At 44.8% G+C, this 27989-nt stretch overlaps 1 protein-coding gene across 2 annotated transcripts; it reads right to left on the reverse strand.

Moving 5' to 3' along the window:
* Positions 1-495: 495 nt before the first annotated feature.
* Positions 496-27889, reverse strand: gtf2ird1 (GTF2I repeat domain containing 1). 2 transcript variants are annotated; one of them, XM_070982225.1, is made up of 27 exons: positions 27609-27889; positions 21258-21387; positions 20940-21081; positions 19771-19947; positions 19358-19541; positions 17450-17766; positions 16804-16899; positions 16308-16391; positions 15506-15689; positions 13189-13214; positions 11668-11794; positions 11094-11137; positions 10866-10946; positions 10537-10680; positions 7963-8016; positions 7284-7361; positions 6205-6388; positions 6052-6113; positions 5246-5317; positions 4798-5065; positions 4071-4099; positions 3941-3988; positions 3779-3856; positions 2797-2989; positions 2342-2379; positions 2149-2258; positions 496-1520 (listed from the first exon to the last, which is right to left on the reverse strand). In XM_070982225.1, exons 2-27 carry the CDS (start codon positions 21381-21383, stop codon positions 1452-1454), a joined length of 3015 nt encoding a protein of 1004 aa, XP_070838326.1. In that variant the 5' UTR covers positions 21384-21387; positions 27609-27889; the 3' UTR covers positions 496-1451. The 2 variants fall into 2 exon arrangements, with proteins under 2 accessions (XP_070838326.1, XP_070838325.1); XM_070982224.1 differs by having other exon boundaries at positions 7284-7364; positions 27609-27748.
* Between the last annotated feature and the right edge of the window lie 100 nt (positions 27890-27989).

Here is a 27989-nt window from a genome sequence, read left to right on the forward strand (position 1 = left end):
GCTCAGGAAGCTAACGTTAGCTAACGTCAATTAGCTGGCTAGCTACAGCTAAAAAAATAAATGTCAGCCAGCAGAATCAATGATTGCTGAATAGAAATTAGCTTTTTTTTCTCTTATCACTGTCTGAAATAATAACCAGTTATTTCAAAACATAAAATTAAATGTGCTATTATCTTTAAAAGTGCATAATTTTGTACTTTTTTTTCTTTAAAAGTGCATAACAATTATGCCCCCGCCCCCTACAAGGGACAGGTGTAGCAACAGCTACAGGAGGTTAATGCTAAATGCTATATATCAAGACTGCGAAGAAATGTTAGCATTTTCCCAATACAATCAAGCATTAAAGAAAATGTGACAAACATATTTAAAAGCAAATAAGAATTTATGCACAATAATTACTTTCAGTGTAATGGTAATTATGAGAAATGTGACGGAGCATTTTCTTCATATTTATTCCCAATTAAAACTGAAAAATGAAGTCAAACAAAGTGAAAATGCAAGGCAACACATTTTATTTCAAAGGCCTAATTGGCGTTAAGGTACAGCATATTAAATATTGTTAGTCCAGAGACAGTCATCGCAGAATAACATACCATTCTTTCCTTTACATGATACATTCAGGCTGACTTTAAATGAGATACTTTACATATTGTTAATGTGATGCTAACATGAAGAGGCTGTTTATTGAAGGTCTTGTGTTTACTGCAGGTGCTTCCTGCCGCCGTGCGAGCGCAGGTCTAACCTGTCCGGCAAACTCTGAGTCCATTTTGTCCTTTAATTTCTGATGGCTTGCGGTCACAACACCCGATTAAGACACTTCATTGCTGCTGTTTCATTTGATTTCAGCGGTTACCTGTAGTTACTGAGCGACTAGTAGCATCTGTTAGTGTTGTGATAGTTCCTCGAGGAGCTGTAGAACAGAATAATGTATTTTACATCCCTGCACATAATGTTATATTTCAATAAATATAATAAATAAAAAGTACAAATATCTGAATATTATGGAACCAGGTTGTTATCAAAGACATTTTTTTTGTCAGTAATACATTGCAACCAAATGATGGATCCGACAACATGACTCAGTGGATGGACACAATGCGAGGGCAAATAGCACGACTCTTTAGCTTTGTAAAAAACAACATCACTGTCGCGATCAGCTTCAGAAGGAAAACAAAAACCGACAGCTGTCCTGCTGGCACTGCGTGGAGGCAGGAGGCAGAAAACGAGCCAAGCTTTTGCCCTGCGACATTTTGATCCACATACATTCTGTTGCTCCTCAACACTCAGGACGTCATTCACAGAGTCAAACCTTCGGCTCTCTATACTCAGTCTGGAGAGATTGTTTAGTCTTAGCACTCTGACAAAGTGTTAGTGTCGCATGTGGAAGAGTCATGTATATCACTCTGACCAACTCCTCCTTTTATCCCTTTGCCGCAGTCCAGGTTTGTCCTTCAGTAATTGACTTTCCCGGGAACCTGCACATTCACTCCACTGTAGTCCACCATATACATGGGCCACTGCTGCAGGCACACACACACACAGACAATGATAGAGCAAAGTCAGTCATAACGATGGAGAAAATGCTTTCATTAATACAAAGAGGGTGTTGACCTTGTCTCAAAAGGCAGTTTTACTCTTAGCTTTCAGGAGTTACAGTTAAATACACAGTCGAGTGCAGACGTGGAGATGAAATGAACAGTTTCAGGTGAGATTATCTTCCTGTATCTGTCTGATTAATTAACATTTTGAGAGAAGCATCACTCTACTATTAAAGGAGAAATCTGGAATTATTCTATAGTTTTCCCATGAAAATGTCTCTCAATGACTCCCTTGCCGCGTCGGTCCCATTAGGTCCTCCTGAAGACTCTTAAAGATGCAATATGTAAGAGCTGACCACCTGTTGAGGGTCAACACAAACAAACAGGAGACAGCAGATGACCAGAGGAGCTGCTAGCAGCTGCTCACTTTACTCTTTGCTGTAGGTATCTTTGGTTTTAGCGACTAGCTGTCGTTAGCCGTGCAGCTAGCAGCTCCAGACTGCCAAAACTGTTCTTTCTTCACATCCTGCTGATGCATTAGCATTCATTTTTGAGTGTTTTAGATGCATAGACGCTCTCATAACTCCTCTCGTCAACCTTTCAAACTTACCATCACTGGAATCTGATTGGTTGATATCCCCAGGTCAGAGGAGGCAGGTGCTCGGTTGCTCTCCTGGACTCTCTTGCGCTTTCGTCGATTGGTGGAGGCGTTTGTTCCTACTGCAGACATGAAGCAAGCGTTTAGTTTTTCACTTCCGGCAAGCAGCTCTACTTCCACTAACACGGTGAAGTTAAACACTTACCTGTGTTACAAGCTTGGCTGCAGATTTCTGCAAAAGGTCTGAGTGAGAGACACAAAAAGGGAGATGATTTCAGATGATATGACTCTTTCTGTCAGAATAAACTGTCTTTACATTAAAAAAAACTATTTGCATTTGAGTCCTGTTCAAACTGCACTTATTTCATGCTTAAAAGGAAAAAAAAAACAATAATTTAGCATGATTTAAGTCTTTGCCTTTTTCTTTCATCATAGCTTAACTGCTCCAACGTCAAAATACTGTTGACTATTTCACATTATTTACATTTGCTGCAGAGGAAGATTTATTCTTTGACATCTCAGAGGCCGGATTTAAATCCAAAGCATAAATAAACCATAATGAGCTTAACTACCAAGAGGCAAAACCCTAAATTCCCACTGAAATATACGGCATGGTGACAGCGAACAGGCTGCTGAATATTCAGGTTTCTCAGCACTCACTGTAGCTGGCTCTTGATGTTGAATGTTATTTCATCTGCGGCTTGAAGGATTTTCTCCAGGCACACAATGTCGTAAGTGTTGGGGTTGCGGAAGGGGATCTCGTCTGGAAGGCCACTAACTTCTACAGACTCTGGACTGCCACGGATTAGCTTGTACGGGACCACGACGGAGCGGTCTAAGCCCAGAGCTTCACCTGAACACACAGCACGACAACATGATCAAAAACACGCATCCAGGCAGAAACGAGCTCGAGAAGAAAAGCCTCTAACAGGAGGACGGACGCTGGTTCTCTTTATGTCAGCTCTGCTGAAAAATGCATGCAAATGTCACAACTTTGAAAAAATAAATGTTTGAAATGTGCATATTGAGTGCAAGTCTCCTTTTAGCCTCTGCATATTACTGTAGGAGTGAGGTGAAGAGAACGTGTGCTGCATTTTGTGTTTGACACAAAGCGTTTTTACTGTTCTGTCAGTGTCATACTGCTCACATATTTAGGCTGCAGGTCATGAATATCAGCAAGTCAGGGAAGCAAACAGGTAGCTGTAAATCACATGTAAATGACAGCATGCAAAGGGACAATGGTGCAACTGTTTACAGCAAACATACAGAGAAATGAGCTGATGGTGAGTTATATTCAGCCCCTCAAGCCTGCAGCCTGGCAGCGACACGCTGGCCTCATGCAGGAACATTTGCTCGTCTAAGTCTGATTCAGAAAACCTTCTTAATTGCACAAATTTGTTTAAAATTGCTTGTTTCAATCTGATTGATGCCACCTGTTCATGAGTGGGTGCATATTTGTGAAATTTGCCCATTAGCATAACTGCTACACTGTTCCATGTGTGTGCAAAGATTAACTCCTGCACACTGACTCCAAAGCACAACCAGTTTACTCAAATGGTATGTGTCTTTGTGCTCCTGCATACAGTCAGGCTCATTGTCCCCAGCTCAAATCCAACGGGACCAAAAATCCGAGTCTATTTACCGTATTTCTTGTTAAACAGCTCCTTGACTTGCTCTCGGAGGACCACCTTCTCCCCCATGCGGTTAATATCATCATCGTCTGTCGGGAGAAGACCATCAGTTAATGAATTTCCCACTGAGGCAGCAGCAGGAAAACGTCTGCGATGACACACTTTACACTCACCGCTGATGGAGGCGTAGGCTTTCTTTAGTAAAGTGACGCGTCGAGGTGCTGAAAAAAATTCATTCATGTGAGCTATCTGTGCGACGTGACGGTGACTGAATCTGATTGGATGATGGAATTCTGCTCTTACCTGGTTTTGGAATGAGTCCTTGAAAAGGTCTGCAAAGAGCAAAGTGATGGCGTCAGAGGTTTAACAGGTACGAGGAGACACAATTTAAAGCCGAAAGCTGCTTTTGAGTGGTTACATGTTCTATAATTATTATTAATATCATCATGACAGGCCTCGATGTCACAGCTGAGGGGTTTCGTTTGGACCATAACCGAGTTACAGCTTTTTTAAAAAACTTAGCTAATATCTAAACTGTCGACATGTTTAGTTATTATCTTTAACCATAGCTGACTTTCTATAAGAAATAGGTCCTCCAGTCTGTGTGTGCAAGCCTTTTTAAGTGCTCCAAAAACACCTGTTTGGAACATTTCACAGGTAAACAGGTTCACTGGGAACAGGTGATAGCATCGTGATTCCCGTTATTAAAATCAGAGCAGATGAATGTTTTCTGTCGTCACCTGTTGATCACTGACGCTCGTCCAGGTGCATCAGTCTGTCGGCTGATGTTTCTCCTGCCTCAGCTGTGCATTACAGATAAATCACAGCCCTGTGAAATGCTTCATTACATGGCTGTCAACCAATTAGACTGTGTGACTTGGACGACCCGCTGAATCACGAGCGGTGGACGGATCACGACGAGTCGCTCCGTTTGCATAAATTACACAGAGCTGCCTTCAGTTAAGTGTTTCTGGAGACGGCAGGAAGGAAGTAACTGGTGTTTAGATGATCATGTGACCGGGGTTCTCACCTGGTGATGGTAAAACTGATTTTGTCGGCGACCGCCAGGATCCGCTCCAGGTTCTGGGAGCCGAAGGTGCAGGGCTTCCTGAAGGGGATCCCGGGGGGAAGGCCCTCTATGATGACCGAGTCGGGGTTGTTCTTGATCCTCTTGTAAGGCACTTGGACAGGGTACTTAATGCCCAATGCCTCCCCGTACTTCCTGTTGAACAGATCTTGGACCTGCTCTCGCAGCGTGTTGGCCAGGTCGATCCTGGACAGTTTGGACTCCAAGCACTCTGGAACAGGAGACACCTTGAAAGTTCATCTTTTCGGGCGTTTGTTTAGAGTCTGCTGCAGTTATTCAGCCGCTGTTCTAGTTTCAAAAGTGAGGCTGATAAACACAAAGCTGATTTATGCTTAAACCACGTACAGCATCAAAGCAGCGACTGAAGGTGAAACTTGGAACCTGAGCGTACCTGAGAATCCAGGCCTCTTGGATATAGCTGCTGTATCCTCTGTTACTGGTGTTGTGTCCTTGGCGTCCAGCTCTTTGGAAAAACATTTAAAGGTTAAACTTTTGTTTTGGTCGTTTCTGAAGATTTACTGAACACAACAAACATTAAGAGCTGCTCCGTGTTCCAGCAGCCGAGCTCTGTCACAAATAAAAGGTTGAGATAGCTGCAGGAAATCCCTGCAAGGACTTTCTTTTTCCTTTAGAAGAGCTATTTTAAAAATAGCGCATGAACTAGATTTGACCTCACAATTTCATGCTTGCAGAGGACAGAGCAAACAGCATCTTAAAACCTGCATTATGAGCTTCCAGATGGTGGAATTTTCTGCACACAGCCCTCCTACCGTCTGCTAAGATACTACTTTATCTTCAGAGCTTCAATTATGAGGAGCTGTGGAAGGAGGGGCTGCAGCTTTACATCCCCTGAAACGTATAGCGCATGAACAGAAGAATGAACAATGTATTCGCTTGTGTGCAGAAGCTTAAATGTTACTGATCAAGAAGAAGCCCCTGAGCCCCAAAGCATCATGGTAAATGTAGTGTTCTGACTGAGCAGCCATTGAAAAAACAAGCTGTCCTCTTGCATGCAGAGAACACTTAAACTGCGCTGCTTTTGCAACAATTTCCATGATTAAGACGACTCAAGAAGGGAAAATAATTAGAGTAGAAATATGAGCAAATAATTACATATTCATGAGCTCGACAGGCACAAAGTGGCTGTTTCACTAGAGCTTTTGTGACTATCGTTATTCCTCTTTAAACAGGACATACCTGGATCACAGACGGGGATGGAAGGCATCTCTTGTTTGACTTGCTCGGTTAACAGCTCAGGCCTGAGACACAGATTATCACAGTGCTTTAAAGGTGGAGCTGAATGGACAGTAACACACACACACACTCCGTGCTCGCTTCACGTGCGCTCACCTTTTGATGACAAACTGGATCTGACTGCTAGCAGCCAAGATCTTGCGCAGTTTGGCCGCTCCGAAACAGTTGGGCCTTCGGAGGGAGATTCCCTCCGGCAGCCCGCTGACGCACAGATCCTCCGGGTACATCTGGAACTTGGAGTAGGGCACCTTGGCTGGTTCAGGAAGGCCCAGAGCTTCGGCTGAGGAAGAGGAGGCGGCGAGAGGGAAAGAGGCACAGAACTTACTTCACTGTCTTTTAAGAAGTATCACAGGTTAACTCAAGGTTACTGCAGCTGGATGTTGTTTTAGCTCTATCAGCATTAACAGCACTGTCAGCTGGAAACGGAGCAATGATTCACAAACAGCCCGTCGCAAACATCCATCACAGTTTACAGACCGACTTCCTGGTTCAGCTTGGACCTGATGAACTTTCCTGCACAATGAGGGATTATCAGTGACATTTCTGATGTGAGTCACCGTCAGTTTTACCTCCAAATAAGGTGGTTTCAATAATCCTGTTTAGCTGTCAGCTTATTTACTACCCGTCTCTCCGTTTCAGTCCGTGTGTGTGTTTCTTGCCTCTTTGGACTGATTTGTAGTTACTTTGATGAGTACGGTTTTATTCTAACCAGCAGAGACGATGGCAAAACAAAGAAAGCAACGCAGAAGCCGTGATAAACCAGACTTCCTCTTCATGTAAGATTAACTAGCCAGTGTTGCTCACTGGTTGCTAGTTTAATGTCCCACCAACGATCAGCTGCTTCCTCCAAACAGCAACTAAAACCTGACGAAACCGCTCCAAAAACGCTGCTGCTTGGTGCCTCTGCTCTGAAACAATTCGTCTTTTTCATCCCCTCCAATTTGCCCCACACTGAGCAGACTAATTCTTACGTGTTCAATTATTCAAGGGAACTTACAACTTACAATATTAATACTAGAATGGACTATAAAAGTTTAACATTTCACTTGCTGTACACTACTAAAGAGTGTGTACACGTGGAAGAGATTAGAGTCTCGCTGCAAATTTAATGGGCCAGATTTCACTTCCTGGCCTCGTATGAGCGAGGGTTGACCCCGCCGCTGCAGGTAGCTTACCGTACTTAATGCTGAAGAGGCTCTCCACTTGTCTCCGAAGCTGAAGAATCATTTCACCAATGTCCTCCACCAAACTCCCTGCTAGACGAGTCAAACATTTGAAAAGCATTTCCACCAAGAGCGCCAGAGGAGAATTATTACAAGAGGGCAGGTCGGACGGCGGGAGTCTTCCCACCTGTGGACACGACTACACCCCCCCTCGCCAGTTCTATTTGGATAAACTCCACCTGCCCCACACTGACCTGGTAATGACAAACTGACTGCGCGGTGCATTAATCACAGGAGACCATAACAAATGGATGCAGGAGAGGAGGATGGTATGGGTGCAGGTTTGGGGATAATAAAACAAAGTAGAAAATATTTCTTGAAGCAGATGTGACTATAAGCTGCAAAGTGACTGCTGCACGTGAAGTAAAGGCAGAAAAAGAGCTGGAAAAAGCCGAGACCACATGCTGACATATATCAAACAGTCACAGTCTGACGTTAAAGATGAAGCAAACAGCTTGTATGTCGAGCACGTAAACGGTGTTTTCTTGTATTTTGGGCTGCAGGTGGAGTCTCAGTAGGTGTGCCGTATAGCGGCCTGTCGGGGTCAAAAGTCTGCAGCACTTTTATTTCACACGAGAGGCAAACTGAACTGGATTTAGCAAAGCATTCGGGATGAGTCAGCCGGCCCTACCTTCAGAGGATCGTCTGAGGCTCTGCGAGGCAGCGCTGGGTGACAGAGCTTCAGCTGCAAGGGGAAAGAAAAACATACAGCTGCTCTCAAACATTCATCCGACAAAGGGTTTCAAACATGTGACGTGTTATTCAGCTACAAAGGAAAAACCAAAGTCGTTAACGTCCTGATGGTTTACTGCTAACTGAGCTCGCGACAAACGAGCGTCAGCGTGAGTTAACGGCGAGGATTCACAGGAGCAAGCTACACGACGCAGCGGCAGTAATTCAGCGTTATCTCCCATCGTCTTCAGCAGAATTGAATTGAGTCATTGTTTAAAGCAAAGTGTAATTTGAAGCTCGTAATATGAGCTGTTAAAGTTTTACAGTCATGGGTTTCCTCTGAGGGGATGCTCGACAGGAAGTACAGCAACAACAAAAGTGTGGTCGTTTCATAAAAACAAAGTTTGTCTCCTGATGCACAATAAAACAGAACTGAACATGACCAAGCTTATAAAAGTCGAATACGTTATGTGCTGCTGGCTCAGAAAGGTGTGTCTACACCTGGTCCTGATGAGAGCTGATGAGGTGCATCCTGTTGACATCAGAGTCTGGCCTGTCGAACTCAGATCAAACGAAAACGTGGCTGGGAGCCAGAAAAGCTGGTTGTACTTCCTGGCTTAAACATTTTATCAGGTGCTTCCTGCTCGTAGATATTTCGGTCATTCGTTCGACTGCTATCGAACAAAAAATCTAAAGGAGAGTTTTTATTTTGTGGCATCACTTTGGCGCTAAATTAAAGAGAAGCAAGGCTCCACTTCCTGCTGCTGTTTGTGAATACTATCAGTTTGCAGAATCATCTGCGTCTGAAGAGCGACTGAACGCTTCATTTAGACAGCAGGTCAGTCCACAGCGCACAGGTGTGAAACTGAAGCCGAGCAACTTCTATTTGACACCTGCAGCTCTCTGCAGACCAACACAAAATCCAACAACTGCTTTACTTTTACTAATACCCCACTCCCAAAAAGGTTGGGATGCTGTGTAAACATAAACAAAACAATGTGCTAACGTGCTAATGCGGTCTGACATATACTGAAAACAGCACAAAGTCAGTATATTTAATGTTTTCACTCATCAGCTTCATTGATTATTGTAAATATCTGCTGATGCAGCAACACGTTTGGATCATTCCACAGGTAAACAGGCTCATTGGTAACAGGTGAGAGGATCATGATTGGGTTTGAAAGGGGGCATCCTGGAAAGGCTCAGTCGTTCATAGAGGATGGAGGAGGTTCACCGCTTTGTGAACACATGACTGGATGAAGGAGATGAACACATGGACTCAGGAACACTTCAGTTTGTTTGTCAATGACTGCGTTCAGTTTTTATTTACACAGCGTCCCAACTTTTTTGGAATCATGGTTGCTTCTATGATGCAAAATAGCAACAAATGAACTCTTAAATAAAAAGCATTTAACAGCAAACAATACCAAACGTGACATCTGCTGCACTTACCTTCATTTTCTTTCCTTTAGTGGTCATTTGTGAAAGAAAAGAAAACTTCAACAAAGCACAATCAAATCAACAAAACAAAACAAAACGCCTCCTGAAAGCATTGCACGCTCAGCCAAGATCACACTGAGTAGACTCCCCATTCTCTGCCGCTACAGCCCCATGTTCAAATGCCTCATTTATATGGTAATATAATTCACTTAGTTCATTTAATGCCGTTTCATGCAGGGGAAAAGCGGCTTAAAGGGACAGTTCACCAAAATCAGGGCAAATATAATGAAGGTGAAATCTCATGCTATGCCTGAAAACTTGGACAAATAAGACCAAAACTATCTGCGTGGGTGGAAACCAGCAGAGAGGAGCGAGAAAATGTGTTTGGACTTTGGCTCAATCAATCATTTAAGGTGAAAATAAACTGATAAATGAGGCGGTTCAGAAAGAGAGCGCAGTCTACTCAAATGTCTTGGTTACCTTTGTAAGTCTAGTCCTCTGTGTTTTATAGGTGAGAGCTGTTTCAGTCTACGGACAGCTCTGTGTTAGATGGAGGTGGGATTCTGGGAGTATTGAGAGGGTCTTTGAGGAGCAGTTCAGTTTCTAAACACGAGCTAACGCTAATCATTCTGGGCAGCAGGACTACAGGACAGTTTAACTCTGAATCCAGAAAAGGCACAATGCATCAGCCTTCATGCCTCAAATGACGAGCAAAGGTAAGAAATTCAGTTTATGAAGCGACACAACGATAAATGTGACTCAGAGGGTCAAACAGCCGATGCATGGTGCCTTTCACAGGTGAGAGAGAGTGTTTGGGAGAAGAGAAGAGCTACGGGAGGCCGGAGCTGGGGAGGGGGGGTTTAGCTACCAGTGGCTGAGAGGTTTGGTTGTGGGGAGTGGGAGAGAGGAGGTATCTGAGAAAAGTGTTTCCATACGTGTGGCAGCTTATTTAGCTCCCTAAAAAACAGGCAGCTTGTGGGGTGGCGGTGGTGGGGCGCTGGGTGGCACCGGGGGGCCGTAAGGCCGTGGAGCTGGCATTCCAGGAGCTGCAGTGAGAAGGAGGAGATGAAACGGAGGAGGGGGCTGAGGTTACCTGCGTGGTTTTCCATGGGGTGATGGGGAGCAGGGGGAGCAGAGGGAGCAGAGGGAGCAGAGGGCGAGGCCGTGGCTGGACACGCTGCAGCGGCGAGCGGCTCGGCCACAGGCTCGCTGGGCTCCTCTCCGCTCGTACCGGCGTCTGAGGAGACAGTGAAGGCGGTGTGAAAGGCTTGTTCGTGTGGCCTGAACCAGCGAGTCGTGACGCTGTATCGCAGTGAAACGTCAGGGATGATCTATGAAAACCACACCTCTGGATACTGTGTTTATCATTTAAGAGGTGAACTGTTTTCAAAGATAATGGCTGCCGAGCCAGCGCGCACTTACCTGGCACTGTAACTTGAATGATCTCCCCGTCTGGAGGCTCTGTTTTAATCCTTTTCATAGGAATGCAATCTCCCGAAGGACCTGCGGGGATTGAACAGTTCATTCTGCGTGAGCTCCCATCAGTGTGCGGCACTGATTTAAGCAGGTGATAGAAAGTGTTTGAATATCAGCTTCAAACTTTACTCTGTCGTCGCTCTGTGATGCAGAAATGCTTTTGTTTGCACATACCTGCTTCACAGTCGGCCAGGGGACTCACACATGCACTTGTTGACCTGTGACATTACATAAAAACACACTCAAATTACAAAAGCGGTTCTCGTTAAAATACATGAGCCATGAGGCCAAAACTGGTTATTTACTGTATGAAAACGCTTAAGATGAATGAGATTTGGAAGTAAACTTAGCATCCGTGTGCTACATGGCTTCATGAGATCTGAGGTGACCTGCATGCTTTTCCAAAAATGCATTCTTATCAGTTGATTTATGAGATAAACATGATACTAGAGGTCCGTTACAGGAGAGAAGCAAAAGGATATAAAAAAGAAAACCCTCCAAAATGAGGCCGAACCAAAATAAGAATTAAGGCCTGTCGCTAAAATTAAGCTTATCACAGCCGGTGTCACGGTAGAAATGTAAACGATAAATTCTATAAAACAGTATTTTTAAACTGTTTAATTCAGTGCACATTATGAGTAACGGTGGTTATATATGCGACACAGTTTGGCTGCTTCCCACCGGCTCATATTTCCTCATCATGAACAAAGCCTGTAATGCTAAATTTGAGCGTGGGCCGAGCTCTGACCTGCTGCTGTGAGGATTGCTGACCAGCTCGGCGGCGGTGGGCGGGATGCTCAGACTGTCAGGGAAGCTGTCTTCAGGCGTGGAGCCCAGGTCATGCTTGCCCTCCTCCCTTGCAATCTTGCCGGCAGCTTCAACAAACAAGACAGAGAAGATAAACAAACACTGCATCCCATTAGCGAAGAACATCTGTGGGGTGTAAATATATAAATAAAGACTTGACAGAGCGGTTTTCTGTTAGCCGGTTACAGTAATTAATTGTAAAGATTCTGACAAATATTATGCGGCTAAATGCCTGGCTCAAGCTCCTCACAAAGCACACATGGACTCCTTCCAAAATAATTAGACTTTGCCCGACGTTCCCTTTGAAAACACGCAGATCGTTTTTCATTTTAATGAAAATGCAGGCTGCACTTGTGCAACGGGCCAAATTAGATGTGATTCCATCGAATTTTCACTCAGGAGGTTTGTGCACACCAGTCAGGTGACCAAGCAACAGTTATTATATCATACAGAGAGCCGGCCGGCTGTGATTGGGCTAGAATGTTCCGGTTTTGTTAAAAAAGGCCTCTTGTGGGCCGTCACACTGCAGGAGATGTGTCTAAATAAATCTTGGTTGCAATCTGTGTCAGACTATACAGCGTCAGTCTTGAGGCACGTCAGATTGTGCGCTGAGAGCCGCGTCAACACAAAATAAATATACTTGCGAGCAGAGACACGCGACCAACCGCCGCCGCTCTCATGTTTTGAAAATGCAATGAAAACAAGAATTATGTGGCGTCTGAGTGCTTACATTGTGTCAGTCATTTCATGCGCCATAGTTGGTCCATAAGGGTCTTCACAGCAGCCACATCATCCTCATCATTTGGTGCAAAATTTCACACAATGTCAGAGCTTTGATCTGTGGTCACCGAATCTCTAAATGGGCCGCTGATGGGCGTGTCTCAAAGCTGATTTAACACCACGCTTGGGTTGGAGGGCCAAGGATTTTCCCACATTTCCTTCACAAATGTCAACGTTTTTTCCAGCCCCAAATCGCTCATGTGTGCAGGCTTTTATTGAACCTTTCGGAGGCTGAACCAAACAGTCATGGCACTGAGGGGACTTTCTAATATTCTGTCCACTCCAGTGGACACTGGACTAAGTTTCAACAAATGAAATGAAATGGAGGATTTACTGCAGGGTTAGGTGTACCTAATAAACTGGCAAGTGAGGTGTATTACCTGCAGTACAAACACAGGTCAGTGTAGAGGTGCAGTGTGTCGGTAAGCTAGAAAAGTGTAGTTGATGCTTCATTTTTGCTTCAAAGATCCGTTTTAATGCTTCTTACAGGTCCTTATCTCTCCTCCCAGTGTGCTGCCACACAGAAAACCTCACATCTCCAGAAACTGGCACATTTCCACGCATAATTACCGACACTGGCGTGAGAAGTCACAAAGAAGCGGCGTTTCATAAAAGAGGCCAAATCACAGCTCATGTGAATGTGAGAATGGTATTAGAAAAACAACATTAATCAGAGTCTTACCAGTGAAAATCCTCTCATCAAACATTCTGGAAAATAAAGAGGAAAACAGGCCATTAGTCAGAGAGTTCAAAGAGCGAAGGCGAAAACCATGATGCAAACGCTGGACATGCGGAGGAACGTTTCATTAATAGCTCTTTAAGGACATTAACTGCTCTTTAAACAATCGGTCTCAGTCAAATAATCAAGTAATTGAGTCATTCCATTCTTTTGTCGGGTCCCTCCGACTAAAAATAACGGCTTGGATGTGAGCTGTGCTTCTGGACGGCGTCCCGTCCTCTTGGCTCAGGCCGCTGAGACATTCCTCTCCTTCTGTGGCCATCATCAATCTTTACACACAGCCATTTCTCTCAGTCTTTTTCATTTCCATCTATTTGTGAAAGATCAGGGTTGAATTTCGGGAACCTGGTGAAGAAAGGTGCCGTTTAGGCCGGACATGACCGTCACAACACGTTATCACTACTGAGGTAAAACACTAAAAGTTTGGTCTGAGGGTTTATGCTCTGTACGGTGGCCTTATTAGGACATCTTATCAGGCTCAGGTCTGTGCTCTAGAGCAAGGGTTCCCAAACTTTTCCATGCCATGGCCCCCCAAACACCATTAGCTTCTGGCCGGGGACCCCCTTTGCAAACCCACCAACAATGCTACAAAATATGTAAAGAAACATCAACTTTTAGAATGATTTTCTTAGTTTTATTCACTTTTCAATAATTATTACATTTCTTTAGCATAAGAATATTATTAACTAACATGTTTTGCTTTTTTTTTCTTAACTTCCCTCCAATTTTCTGAGGCCCCCCTAGCACTCCCTAGCCCCCACTTTGAAAACCACTGTTCTAGAGCAACATTGCTACATGCTAGCAACATGCTAACACTCCTAATTTTCATACAACTCACTCATTTAAATTATATTAAGACTTAGAGTTATGTATAATTACGGGACGTTTTCAGTAACAGCTAGCCGCTAGTTTTCAGCAACCAGGCTTCACTCGGCCGCCTCAGCTCCACCCACGCTCCACCTCTTTGCTAATCTTTGGATTAGCTGGGAGTTTGGTGGAGTCACTGCTGAGACCACTGAGCTTCACAATGGCACCTTATGTAAGTACATTTTGCTAAAAATTAAAGCGTCTGGAGCCTTTTTAAAAGCTGAAACTACATATTTTTGACCTGTTTTTTAAGATTTACATCTTCGGGAGGAAAGACTGGCCTTGGGGCTGAGCGACACATGCAGGGTGGGGAAGTTATAGAAGAGACTCTGTTTCTGTAATTTCAGTTCACAGTAAGAAAAATATAAAATAATGCCAGCGTTATCCTTTAGGAGCGATGCCTTGGTGGCATGTTAGAGTTCTACAGTATGTTAGCATTAAATGCAAAGCACGCTGAGGCTAATGGGAAATTTGAGGTGTTTTTTAATGACAAAGTGTTGGTGAGCATGAAGGTCTGCAGCCAGATTCAATCCATCCATCTGCTGTCTGGATATTTCACTGTGGAGCAGAGCGTTAGAGCGCTTTGCCTCCCGTGACCTGATGCTTCTGCTCTGATTTTAAATTACTCTCAATGAGATTTTCAAGAACCAAAGCCAGCAGGCATTGATCTATTTACCTCCAATTTTAAAACTGAACCGCTCGTGACACGGAAATTAAATCAGGTCGTTATTACACGTGATATCGTCTGGACGTAATTAATAGCAAGGTTGCAGCTTTGAATGAGAACAAAACTTTGGTTGCAGCTAAAGCAGCCGACCATTAGCATTAACGAGCACAGCTTTAAAAATGAACACAGTCTGTCAACAAAGAACACGCCAACAGAGAACATCAGGGCCTACATCTGGAGCATCTCTCAATGACAACAGGAATGTGATGTAATTCTGAATTAATCACATTTTCAATCTTTCCTAATTGTATTAACACTAATGAGCTGCCTGCAGGATTCGTTAAAAGATGTGTTATCTCAAACAAGGCATGGCGGCTCATTTAAATTAGCTTAAACAAATGGAAGAGCAGCCACAATATGCTGGCAAGGAAAAGTCATTTGGGACATGAGTGGAAATGGTTTACCAGTCAGCGGGACACAGTGTGCAGAAGGAAACAGACGTTTAACAGACAGATGGTATAGGCTGGCTCGCTTGGCGGCTGCTTATTAAAAATCTTTGCTCAGTAAAAGTTTCAGAGGCGATGGCGTACTGTTTGAGGTGTACCTAATGGAGACGCGAGTGGATTGACTATGATCTGCGCTGACGTGGAAGCACACACTGTGAATTCATCATCATGCTAACGGCGTGCTAACAACAGCACTTCTGACGGCCTCAGCACTGATTACCGTTTGACGATGAAGCGGATTCCGTGCCGCTCGTCCAGGATGCGCTTGAGCTTAGGAACTCCATAGGTGCAGGGTCTCTTGAAGGGGATCTGGTCTGGGATTCCGATGATCTCCACGGCCCCTGGGTCGCAGGCTATTTTGCGGTAGGGGACAGGCACCATGTGATCTAGACCCAGGGCTTCAGCTGGACGCAGAAAACAGCAAATAATCACTCACATATTCACTTCAACACCGAGTAATAGCGGTTTATTTAACTTTTGTTGTTTGTTGCTCTACAAACATACATTTGCATAAGGGAAAAGAGCCTCCAGTGGGATGCAAAGCCCATGTAAGGTTTCACAGAAGTGAGAGATAATTCCAACTAAATGAGGAATTACACTTTAAGGGAATGATAATCGCTGCTGGGGGCTTGGAGGAAAAAATCTGGATCCCACGAGCCACGATGTGGAAATGCTTGTTCCCCTTAATTTGTTCCAACTGCTTGTAGACACACTGCATGCGCTGAATGAGCATGCTGCAGTTAAGCGCTAAAACAATGCAAATATTTTGCTCTTCTTGAGACACTTTCTGCAGGAATCGACAGCGTGCTGCGGTGACAAACAAACACAAACATGTCTCTTGTATCGCTGAGGGAAACATGATCAAACCGAAGCGCTGACCCCAATCCATCAACATCCGTGGATACGCACAGGATCATCACTGAGCATGAACAATCGCTTGAGGAGGCAGAGGCACCTTTGTGAGTCTTTGCCTGTATGTGCAGCCGACCAAAATCAAAAATCAAGAGCGAGGCTTTCCATACCGTATCTGCTGTTGAACAAGATCTGAACGCACTCTCTCAACGTGTTGATGTCTTCGGTTTCCCGAATGAAAGAATCCCATTTTTCTGCAAGAAAAAACTCCTGTCAGTGCTTTGCCAACAACGCAACGGAGCGCCGCTTCTTCCCATTCAAGTTTACTGGAGCTTTAACATTCAAATGAGCTTTATTTCACTGTAGCGCTAAACATGTGAAATTAATCTTCTCAATCTACTCAGTATCAACTTGGGAAATGAGTGCAATCTTCTTACAGGATTACTCTTGACATCTTAGTAGCTTAGCCTCTAACGGTTAAGGGTTAGTATAGTTTAGCCTTTGTTCAGTAAACAATACTTGGCTACTGTGGGAGCCTGCAAATCCAGGCGGGACCCAGGAGGACAAAATGCATGAAATCCTCCTCCGGGGTGGCAGATTTCACCTTCTATCATTAGTTTAGGATATTAATTGCATATATCTTCATGGTAATATGTTCAACCTCACCTGATTTTTCATGCACTATGGAGAAGAGCAGCCTCTTGGAGATGTGGATTCCAGGAGGGCTCTGGCCCTGCTCACCTGGTAGTCTAGTCGTCTCATCTGAAAGCGCGAGACAAATGAAATATATTCAGTGGAATTAACTTTCTCTTCAGTCACTCATTCAAATGCTCACTTAGCATCCAGATGTTCGATTAGTTCCCCCAGCATCCACTAATACATGACTAAATGATTTCATTAACTGCAAAGATGCAAAAGGTCTGGGATAAAGGCTCGCGGTGCAGCGTTTTCCTACATTTTAGAAGCACGATTTCTCTTCTCTAGTATTCCAAATACAGGTGAGCGACTCCTTCAGAGACAGGAGCATCACAAAGACGTGGAGAGGTAAAAGCAAAGTGCTGCTTTGAAACAAATAATGAGCCGTACAGTAATCTGACTTCAAAGCACTCTGCACACTGGAGGCGTAGGATGAAGCCCTACGTTTTCTTCATATGGAGGTTTTACTTTTCCTTATTATTACGATCAATATTGTCAAAGTTATGTCTGTTGAATTTCACCTCAATTCTCAAAAGCAGTTTTGGATGATAAATGCAGTCAAGCTCTGGCTGCACTCCACTGCTGAACCCAGCCAAACCACACACGGACAGCTTACCATTGCTAGCACAGTCCTTGACAGATGAGCTCTTGTCTGTCCCTGATGTCCAGTTGGCCGCTCTGTCCTTGCCCAGATTGAGGAGGGACATGGGTTTGAAATCCAGCTTCCCGTCTGGGTGAGGTTTGGAGGACATGGGCATGCCATACAGGAAGCTTGACAGAACGGAGCTGCTGGAAGTGGCGGGACTGGACGATGTGACCACCTGGGCGGGGGTCTTCCCTTGGCCGTGGCTGCTCGGCGTCATGACGGCGGCGGAAGAGTTGTGATTGACGTCAGTGCTGGTCTTGGTTTCTCGAGACAGATCTTCTGCCGGCCTGTACGCAGACACAGAATGAAGACGGTCACACACATCAGAGGTGGACATCAAGTCAATCTGTCCTCTTGCTTTTATTAACGTTGGCTTGATAACTTTTAGAAGTCATTAAAAATACATAAAATGAGGTGCCAACCGCATCACTGCGCATAAGGAAGCATGCATCTAGTCACAGACGAGAGGCCTGTGACATTAATGGCGTCCTCCTCAGCTCATCTGTAATGTTAGCTAACTATAAGCTCATCTCCACAGGCTAGCAACGTCACACTAGAGCTTTGGGAGGAGACACCACATCACAGCCTTTAAAGAGCTACTGCAGCCTTGTATCACCTGTATGACTCTTCATTCTGACACTCTTTATGACGTCAGCTCTTTAAAGGTGCTGCAGTTCTCTCTCCCTCTTTGGAAAAAGAGCAAACACAAGCTTGAGCATCCGTCTGAACAACAGCTACACTGTTCCATCTGTTTTCAGACTCTGCATATTCAACTTAATTATACAGTTTTAGAGAAAGGAAACGTCCAATTTGTTGCGGGCAAAGGCATGTGACAGCTGTTATATATGGAGCAAACATGCAGAAGAGTCTTCACGCTCACACTCAACTGTTATACTCCAAAACAAAGATAAACTAAAAGTGAGTGAGTTCAATGACTTGCTCAATGCAGAATTTTTGTTGTGTTCTGGGAAACCAACGGGAAATCAGATTAAGCTTTAATGAGGCGTTCATTGGTACCTCGATGTCAACGTCCAAACAGCTCGAACCTGGCTCAACTTTTGTTGCAGGGGATTGTAATTTACAATACACAGCAGAGCGGTGACAGGAAAAGACAGATGAGAGAGAAAATTTTTGTCAACGTGACGTCTTATGAACCAGTGTTTTGGCTGATAAGACTTCCTGGATCGCATTCTCATCAGTGCCTGAAACAACACCAACAACACAGACCGCTGCATTTGTCAAACTCAGGCCTGTTTTCAGTCTGAACGCCCACTAAGGAAACTATTTGGACATAACGCTGCCCTGTTTCAGACTTTTATAGAGTAAATATGAAGTCACAGCGACTGACAGCTAGAGGGAAACTTAAAGGGAATCTGTGCCAAACTCCCACCAAGATCTTTCAACTCTGGGTGAGAGGCATCAGACTAGGCCTCTATAGGGTTAGCTAGCCTCAACAACGCTGGAAAGATTTGGCAGTATTCTCCCTGAAGACATATTATTAACAGGCTCCTGCAATGGATGCCGTTATTGGATGCAGTTTTTGTTATGAGGCAAACGCGCTCTGGAGAGACTCACATGTAACCTGAGAAAGTGCTTTTCCACAGCTGAATTAAACCCCTCTCTATCCCCCTCTAATACGCTGCAGCCTGTCTGCTACCAATAACCAGCTACAAAGATCCCAAGACAGCTCTGTGCTTCCAGCCATACACAAGCATGCATCTCTGCGAAGCATTAGAGGCTGCGCTGAAATGCCAAACTTCCCTTTTTCCATTTTATAGTCATCACATGTGAAACAGCTGCTTTCATGATCTGGTACAAGTGTTCACACAGCAGCCTGTTATCCCAAACAGCGTCGGATTCAACGATAACAAGGCTCACCTTTTCACCGTGAACTGGATGCGGTGGCTCTGCTCCAGAATCTTCATCAGCGTCTTGGTGTCGTACTCAGAGGGCTTCTTCAGGGCGACTCCCTCGGGCAAACCGTGGGCCACCACGCAGCTGGGGTCCTTCTGGATCCACTCATAAGGCACAGGGACCAGGGTGCTCTTTCCCACGGCCTCACCTGCACGTTGAACGAGGCAGTTTGAGTACTCTTGTACGAACTTACAAAACTTCTGCTCTGCTCCTGGATAACTAATAATTATAACAGGATAAATCTTTGATATTATTATTATGGTTTGTAATACTGAGGATTATGCAAATCATGTGCAAATGAGACTCAACAGAGTAATAATTAAGGCATTAGGCACAAAAAGGCCGAGGCAAGCATGCTGCAGGCAGTAACTCCTTACTGTAAAGCACAGTGAAGACTTCCTCCACCATCTTCCTCAGGACAAAGATGTTGGACTGAGCGTCCGATGGAGCTCTCAGTTTCCCATGCTCTCCGTCCTTACTCAGTTTGCTGAGGTCTCCTTCCTGGTCTTTGGTATGGGCATTTGCTGTGGTCAAATTTTGCAGACACGGCACCCCTAAAGCCAAACGACCAAGGTCACATCTTGAGAATTAAGGTAGCATTAAATCTGACTCCTTTTGCAAAATGGTGCCATATAAATAAATGACTTGTCCGTCCTAGAATGTGTCTGGATGAACTAAAGCATCTCCAACACTGTGATGAAATAGACAAGCCACTCATTTCTCATTTGTCATAGTTGAAGTCCAACTGCCTGAAACCCAAACAAATGGACTGTTTCTATTCTACGTCTTTATTAAACAAAGCAAAGCCGAGCGTCTGGTCCCTGTAACCGGCTGGAAAAACTCATTTCACCTCGTACACCCAGCCTGATAACATTAAAGTGCGTGATGGGAGGTCACAACCTCTCAAATTGGTGTGATTAGTAGGCAAACACTGGAGTCTGAGAACATGATTCGCTGGTTTACCTTTGCACTCAAGGTCAACAGGTGGGGCTTAATGTCTCAACGCTGATTTACAAGCTTACATACTCGTTTGTTTATGGGAAACGAAGGCTGAATGAAAGGGCTTACAATTTGGTTAAGACTGGAAAGTTTCCTCTGAAGGCGTAGAAATACTCAGCCTCTTGTCTGAACTTGCTGTAGAAATGCTGCAGATTATACTCTGAACGTGTTCTGAAAGGTCAGCATGACTCTGTTTGACCCTGATATCAGGAGAAAGTAGGAATCAGACTAAGTTAGAAAATAGGTGCGAGCAGCCGCATCTGGTTTTTCAGAAAGGTAACACGTCAAAATGTGTGAAACCGCCGACTGCTTCCTTATTTCGATTACTTTATGATGACATAATCTGATGCTGGGAAAAACAGAAAGTTGCTGCAGTTAATGAGGCTTTTGGCTGAATCTGCGTTTGTGCAAAAACCCGCGAAATCCTTCGGGAACGAGCCCAACGCAAGCACATTTCATCTAACTGAACGCAGCTGCAGATTTAATTTAGAGTGATCAACGCTCAACAATGGATAACAACAATCACAATTAGGAGAGCAGCACTTACGGCAGAACTTGTAGAAATCTGTTTGGATTTCCCTCCTGGAGTTGAGGAACACTCTGCCCTTTTCTGTGCCGACCGCGATCACGCTGTCCTCGTGTATGGTGACGCACGCCACCTCAGCGTTGAGCTTCGACATCGCCATGCACTGTTAATTAACGACACAGGCATCATTATATCAGGTTCAGACAGGCAGTGCAGCAGCTTATTAACATGTCAACAGTGAATTTTCTCTAATTTGCTAAGAGCAGTTTATGATCTTGAGACCGCAGAATGCGATTTTCATATACAATGACAGAGCGTGACGACTGATCTGGGACATACCACCGAGTCCAGGGCAGACACCAGGCTGGTGAGGATCTCCTGTCTGGCTGACACCAGCGGGACTTGCGGCTCGCCCCGGGAGCTGGTCCTGATGCCGTCACATGCCAGCTTCCTCATCTGAGCCATGCCTCTGCGGGGGCCAGAGGAACACAGTTCAGGCCGACAGCCGCGGTGCGACACAGACAAAAGCCGTATGTGAGCATGCATACATGCAGCAGGGACCTGCATTCAAAGCAGCTGTCATCAGCTGCTGTCTGCATTCAAATCTGACATCATTTGGTTTGACAAATAAGTTTGACTCTCCGGTATCGATCTGATGCAGGAGAGTCAAGCCTTTCCTCACTGAGGATGCCTGTTTCATATGATATACAATAATTACTTTAGTTGTCCTTGGGAAAATAATGTCTTTCACTCTGTTAGCAACTTCGCACACACACACACACACACACACACACACACACACACACACACACACACACACACGTCTGAGTACACACAGAAGCGTATACACATGCAACTGCAGAGATATCAGGATGTGCTGCAGTACAGCTCTATGAGCTGTTGGGGGTTAGGTGCCTTGCTCAAGGTCGCCTCAGTGCCCCAGAGGTGAACTGGCACCTCTCCAGCTGCCTGTCCACCTCTGTATGAACTGGTCCATGCTGAATCATCCACAGGGACAATGGCTAAGTCTCCACAGACTGACTTACTGCTGTCTTCATATACTGAGATGACAGACTTAAAGCTACTGCAGCAAATCTGTGGGCTTAGCTCTGAGCTAAATGCTAACACAATCATGCTAACATGCTCACAATGACGTGTTAACATGCTGGTTTTTCGATGACTGTGTCACCATCCCACTTTACAGTTACAATTAGTCATTTGGCTATTATCCAAAACGATGTACATATGAATTCACACACCGGTGGCGCAGCATCGGGGGCAGGTTTGGGGTTTAGTATTTTGCCCAAGGATACTTCGGCTCATGTTCGCTAATTGCCACTAAATACAAAAGTACAAGTGAAAGTTTTTACAGTTTATCGGGGGGGGGGGGGGGGGGGTACGAGTGTCTGAACCAAATTACATGGCAACCCATCCGGTGGCTGCCGTGACATTTCACTCAAAAGCACAAATGTAAACCTCATGCTGGTGCAATAAAAAAGAGGATCATCAATAGCTGTTGAGATATTTAAGTCTGGACCAAAACGAGGAACTTGTGGCTAATTAGAGCCTCAGATGATGTCACATGAGCCCTGCTGTACTTTCTCTCCTTGACAGACAACACATGAAAAATAAACCCTAAGAAGAGACAGTTTGATGACCAGGATGAGCCTTTAAAGGCAGAACGAGTCGGATTATCGAGTCCCGCCCTCACACTCTGCACGCTGCGATTGGCTGAGGGCTACACGCCCACTGTGCGAAGGTTGACGCCCAGAAACCTCCAAAACGCAGCAAAATAAGAAAATCCAGGTGGAGGGCATTTTCTCTGCAGATACAGAGACGTCATAAGAGACGACTGAGAGGGATTATTTCTGCATGAGATGACGCTTTTAAAGAAAATCCAACTTTCCACAAACACTGCAGACATGGTGCCACGATGCAGCTGCACAGCACCTTTTATCGAATCTATAACGTAAATAACAAGATGTCGAATGTGAGTAAAGTAAAGAGTCAAACAGCTCGGCTAAAACCAGGCGCTATGTTCTCATGGCAACTGAAACCCGTCTCCTTGGAAACTAATCTCGGGGCATTTGAACAATGCAGCTCTGGCCTTTAATCTCTCCAGACACTGGGAACCATTATACCAGCCTCTGGCAAGCCCAAACCACTGACTCAATAGAGAGAGGACAGAGAGGTGGAGAGACACAGGCAGAGAGAAAGCGAGGAGGGTGGGTGTGGTGGGGTTCAGCTGCACCGGTCTGAACGTGCCAACTCTATTGGCCGTCTAAATCTGCCTCCCCCGAGGCCACGGCAAACATTAGCCCCCCTCCTAAATTATTGCGGTCTCGAAATAGATGGCCTCTTTCCCTCACATATTTAAAAGGCAAAGGAAGTATCGAGGAGGAGAAAGGTGGGGATAAGCGCAGGCTCAGGGTAAAGCCGTGTCAACTGCTTCGCAAGAGCGAGCTCCAGCATAATGTCACAGAGCTGCGACAGCTCTCAGCGAACATCGAACAGCGTGGAATGACATTAATAAATAAAGCAGCTCGTTACAAACGCAAGCCTATTATCAGGCTAAAAGACGGAGGAAACACATGAGACTTCAATGCAGTTGCTTTATTGCTGGTGAATGACACAAACTTTGCAGACAAGCCAACACTACTCACTGTGATTTCATCCAAACTGTCACTTTGACAAAAGCTCTCTTATTCCCAAACATCAGCCAGCAATCATCTTTAGTGGAAGCTACAGGTTTTGTAACTCGTTTGACATCATGGACTTTGGATGAAACGATCAGCAGAAACCAAGAACCACAAACAGCTTTGATGTTTCCACTGATGTCTTATTATGATGTGCGCATCATGCAGGGTTTTTCCTGCATCTTCAAGGCCTGGGCAAACTGCCTGAGGAGCAAATTTAATCAGAAACTGCATAAAACCTGCGAAGGAGGACCCAGAAAGGTCTGTAATGCAGAATCAAAATAGTGTCAACATCTATAAGATGCATCAGAAACAAAAAACAGAGGTGGCTCCATGTCAGTTAGGGACTTCCTGTTTGGAGCTCTGAAAACGACCACACAGAGCCAGAAAGTCACCCATCCGCCATGTTTGTGCATTTCCAGTTCATATACTGGTACACTAACATGTGTGTCTGTGTTTTGGGTTGCCAAACTTTGGCTGCAGATGAGCACAAAATACATGATAAAGCTGCTTTGTGAATGTTTTAAGAATGCACTGCAGCCTCAGACTATTTCCAGCATGTTATGCTGCTTGTACCAGTAGCTTGTCCTGATGGTCGTATGGTCCAGTATGACCACAGGCGCTTCACCTGGTCCACCACAGCAGCTGAGTGACTGCTTCTGTTCCTTGTAAATGAATCAGCACATCTCTTATGCGACTGCGTTTGTGGCTCGAGGTCAGTGCTCTGCTTCATAAGGCTTCTCTGCCACAAGCCCGGGCCGGTCGGCTTTAGCCGTGCCAAGCCGAGCCGAGCCGCGATGACGGAGTGGCTCAACTGCCGTTTCATCTCAGTCAGCGGATTGGCTGAAGAATGTGTCATCATACACAAGCGACGACAGAGACGGGAATCTGAAACAAGCCGAGGTCACACACTCATACTCAACAATCGTGTACAGTGTGTTAACTCCTCTGAAGTTATATTTATAAAAGTGTTTGCTGTAACCACACAAGGTCACCACACGCATGTCTGTGGTTTCACCACATCGTCGAATATTCCAAGAAGTTTACTGGGACTTCAAACATCCTGCACACCTACACAGGTGTTTTAAATGATTCTGACTACTCAGAACTCTACTCAGGTTGACATTGGGCCGGGCAGAGCTCACATCAAGTGAGGTCACAAGCGTCATTAACCGAAATAAACGGTTGCACTCCATTTGATGGCGCAGCGAGACGTCAAATCACAGTTATCTATCAGCTGATAGTCAGAAAGCAGGTGGGGGTGGAGATGCTGTGGTAAGCTTTAAAGGTGCCCCGAGGAGTCCTGGACAGTTTGCAGAGCTACGCAGCCATGTTTGGCTTGATCTTGTGCACACACAATGCCTTTTTCTTAAGTCGCACTGAATGTAAACAGACACTTCGCTTGTTGACGAGATCTCCTCACAAGAACTCCACAGGGTTCCTTTCATTTCATCTTTCTCCAGCTTCAAAGCATTTGCACTTGGAGGAGACAATATCCTACATCTTCATTTAGATCCAGCCACAACAAACCACGTGGAGCATGTGTTTGTTTATCTGCGTTGTTTATGATGCTGCTGGTGCACATTATTTTGTTTACTCGCTGCACAGTGCCGTCGATTCAGGCCGTTTTTGAGTGCTGAAATTGAGCCCAGCCGCCTGAAAACATCGGGTTCTGTGGCGAACTCCTGCCCTAACAGATGCATGAAAAGCAACAGGAGTCTCAGAGAGATGTCAATCAGTACGCGCTCACACAATCCTCGTAAGATGTCTAATTTAGCAAGACGAGGCAAAAGACATCTGTGTGGGAACTCAACAGGTGTAAGTGGTCTTTAACAACATCCTTAAACCTAGTCTGCTCCTAGTCTGTCTGGATTACTAGAATACCTGAAGCGTAATCTGCATCAGCCTTCGCTGTTAATCTACATTTTAGTGACTGAATGATGGACAGCTGTTAATTTCCTGAAGGAACAAAAAAAATGTACGCTGGGGATTTTGACATACCGTCAACAGCTTACAGGGTGTGGTTTGACAGGCACTATTTAACGTATCATTACAGGAAAGAACAACATAATCCCGCTGTTTTACGCCCTGCGCCGGAGGCCATGGCCTTTTGGGAACGTCATCTCAGATGTTATACTAACTGCTGTGCATATGAGGGGTGTGCCACATCATATCGCTTCATTTTCATTACAACAAACAGAAATCATATGGTGGTAATATTCCAACTTTCTCATGTCATTATGTTAAGCACAGCAGCAACAAGCACGGATGAAAGCGAAGTGGAGGTGAAGGAGTTAGCTCCAAAAAGGGGAGCGACGATGACAGCGTAGAAGCGGATTGGTTGCAGAAGATCAGATGTACAAGAAACCATGATAATACAAGGACGGGAAGAGGGCTGCAGCTACAAAAAGGTGCAATACAACAAGTTTATTTCACCTCCTCAAGCAGAAGCACCCAGTTGAGTTGAGGTGGGCCAAAAAATCCCACGAGGGGAGCTCAACAGCTTCTGTGAGCCCTAAACCAAGCAGACAAACTTGGCTCAGCGCAGCATCGCTCAATCTTCTGCAAGCTGGACTCCAGATTTAGTCATATAGTCCAAAATATCATTACTGCCAGAGAAAAACATTCCCATGCTTTAGCAGTGTTTATCTCCGAGGAGCCTGAAGAATACAGGATTTAAGCATCGGGTCGAAGTGCTCGAGCTCTGCTGTGATGAGCCTTCAGGTGTGCAGTCAGTCCATCATGATGCTGCAGGAGCATCACTGACAGATGTGCAATTTATCTTTATTATGACAACAATTAAGTGCCATAAATAGCTGTGACAGTAAGGATTACAGTATGAGCCACCGTGTTAACATCAGGAACATCATTACATTTATATTCGTTGTTTGGTTTTCAGGACTGTACTGAGCCCTGACCCTAAAACTGAGGGACAGACCGAAGCCTGAATTCTGTGAACCATTACAGCCCATAAAAAGACCTGCTATTAGGTTCATATCACATGAGAGAGGAGGGGGATTACTGAGAAAGCTGGACCCTGGAGAAAAGGCTTGAAACCACAGGATATGAGACCTGGGTGCAATAAAGTCTGTACCTCCAAAGGAAATGACCGACTGTCCATGTGTACAAATCTTGGTCTTTCATTGTCTTGTGGATTCAATCCGCCAGCTGACAAAGTTTTATTCCACTCGTCTTTTTTTAACTTTGTGCCAGACAGCTGAGAGCAAAACGAGACGAAAACAGCACTTTAAGGCTGTTTAGCTCCAGGAAAACTCCCACCAAACACGTTGAATGTGCTTTATCAAACTTCCTGTTTGTTTTACTTCGATTATCTGCAGCTTTTGGTTCGACAAGCACGATTCTACCGTTAGTACAAGACTGTAATTAACGATAGCAGCCAATTAGTGATCCATTGTTAAAGTTTACTGCACCTTCCGACAGAGTAACGAGGTCGGAATTAACTCATGGAGGCTGTTCGTCAAAGCTTCCTTTATTCACACTGTTTTGCTGAAGTTCAAATGTCTCCTTTACACTTGCTGCTTTAGCTAGCTGGCTTTGTTGTGCTCGCTCGGTAACCTTATCAGTGATAGCAATATCTGGGGGGGTAATTTAGCAAGCAGACAGACGCCGTATCCTGCTCATAAATACGGGCTAGCACTCGACTCGTAAGGTTACAGGAAGGCTAATTTACCTGCTAACGAACGATAACCTGTCTTCGCTACTTGCCTAATGTCAAACTAATCAACGCTGGCTAATTAGCTAACGGTATCACACTAACGCTGGGCTAGCTAACTAGCTAGCTTAAACTCGTTAGCTCCCCTGCGTTAGCCGTCTTGCTAGCTAGCGCTAGCACTTTCCTTTCATCTCCTCCACCAGTCCTGAAATTAGGTTATAATCTGTAATTTCTGGATGTACAGTCACAAAAAGCAACACGCTCCATGAAAACACACTGTGTGTGAGTTCATGAATAGAAAAAGAGACAGCGAAATCTCACCTTAATTAGCGATTAAATAGCCTTGTTGCTGCTGTCAATCCCGGAATAGGTTTATTCCCCCGTTTTAATCCATCAGAAACGCTCACAATTCCCATCCACAATGTAGCTCTACCGTCTGCTAAAACATCGTAATCCGGATCATCACAATGTTGACTTCGATCGCACGTTTTACAGTCTATTATTTGTGTATTTATTCTAAGTTTATTTCTCTTTTTTCCCTTAACAGAGCAGGGTGTCCCTTTCCCCTTTCTTTGTTCTGTAATCCAGTAAAATTGAAACTCATTCGCCTCCTGCTAATCCCAGCCCAACTCAACAACAGCATCTATTGGCTGCAATTTACATACAGGATTAGCGGAGCAACCTCTGGAAAAACCCTCAGGG

The sequence above is a fragment of the Chaetodon trifascialis genome, chromosome 16 (assembly GCF_039877785.1).
Source record: "Chaetodon trifascialis isolate fChaTrf1 chromosome 16, fChaTrf1.hap1, whole genome shotgun sequence".
NCBI classification, from domain to species: domain Eukaryota; kingdom Metazoa; phylum Chordata; class Actinopteri; order Chaetodontiformes; family Chaetodontidae; genus Chaetodon; species Chaetodon trifascialis.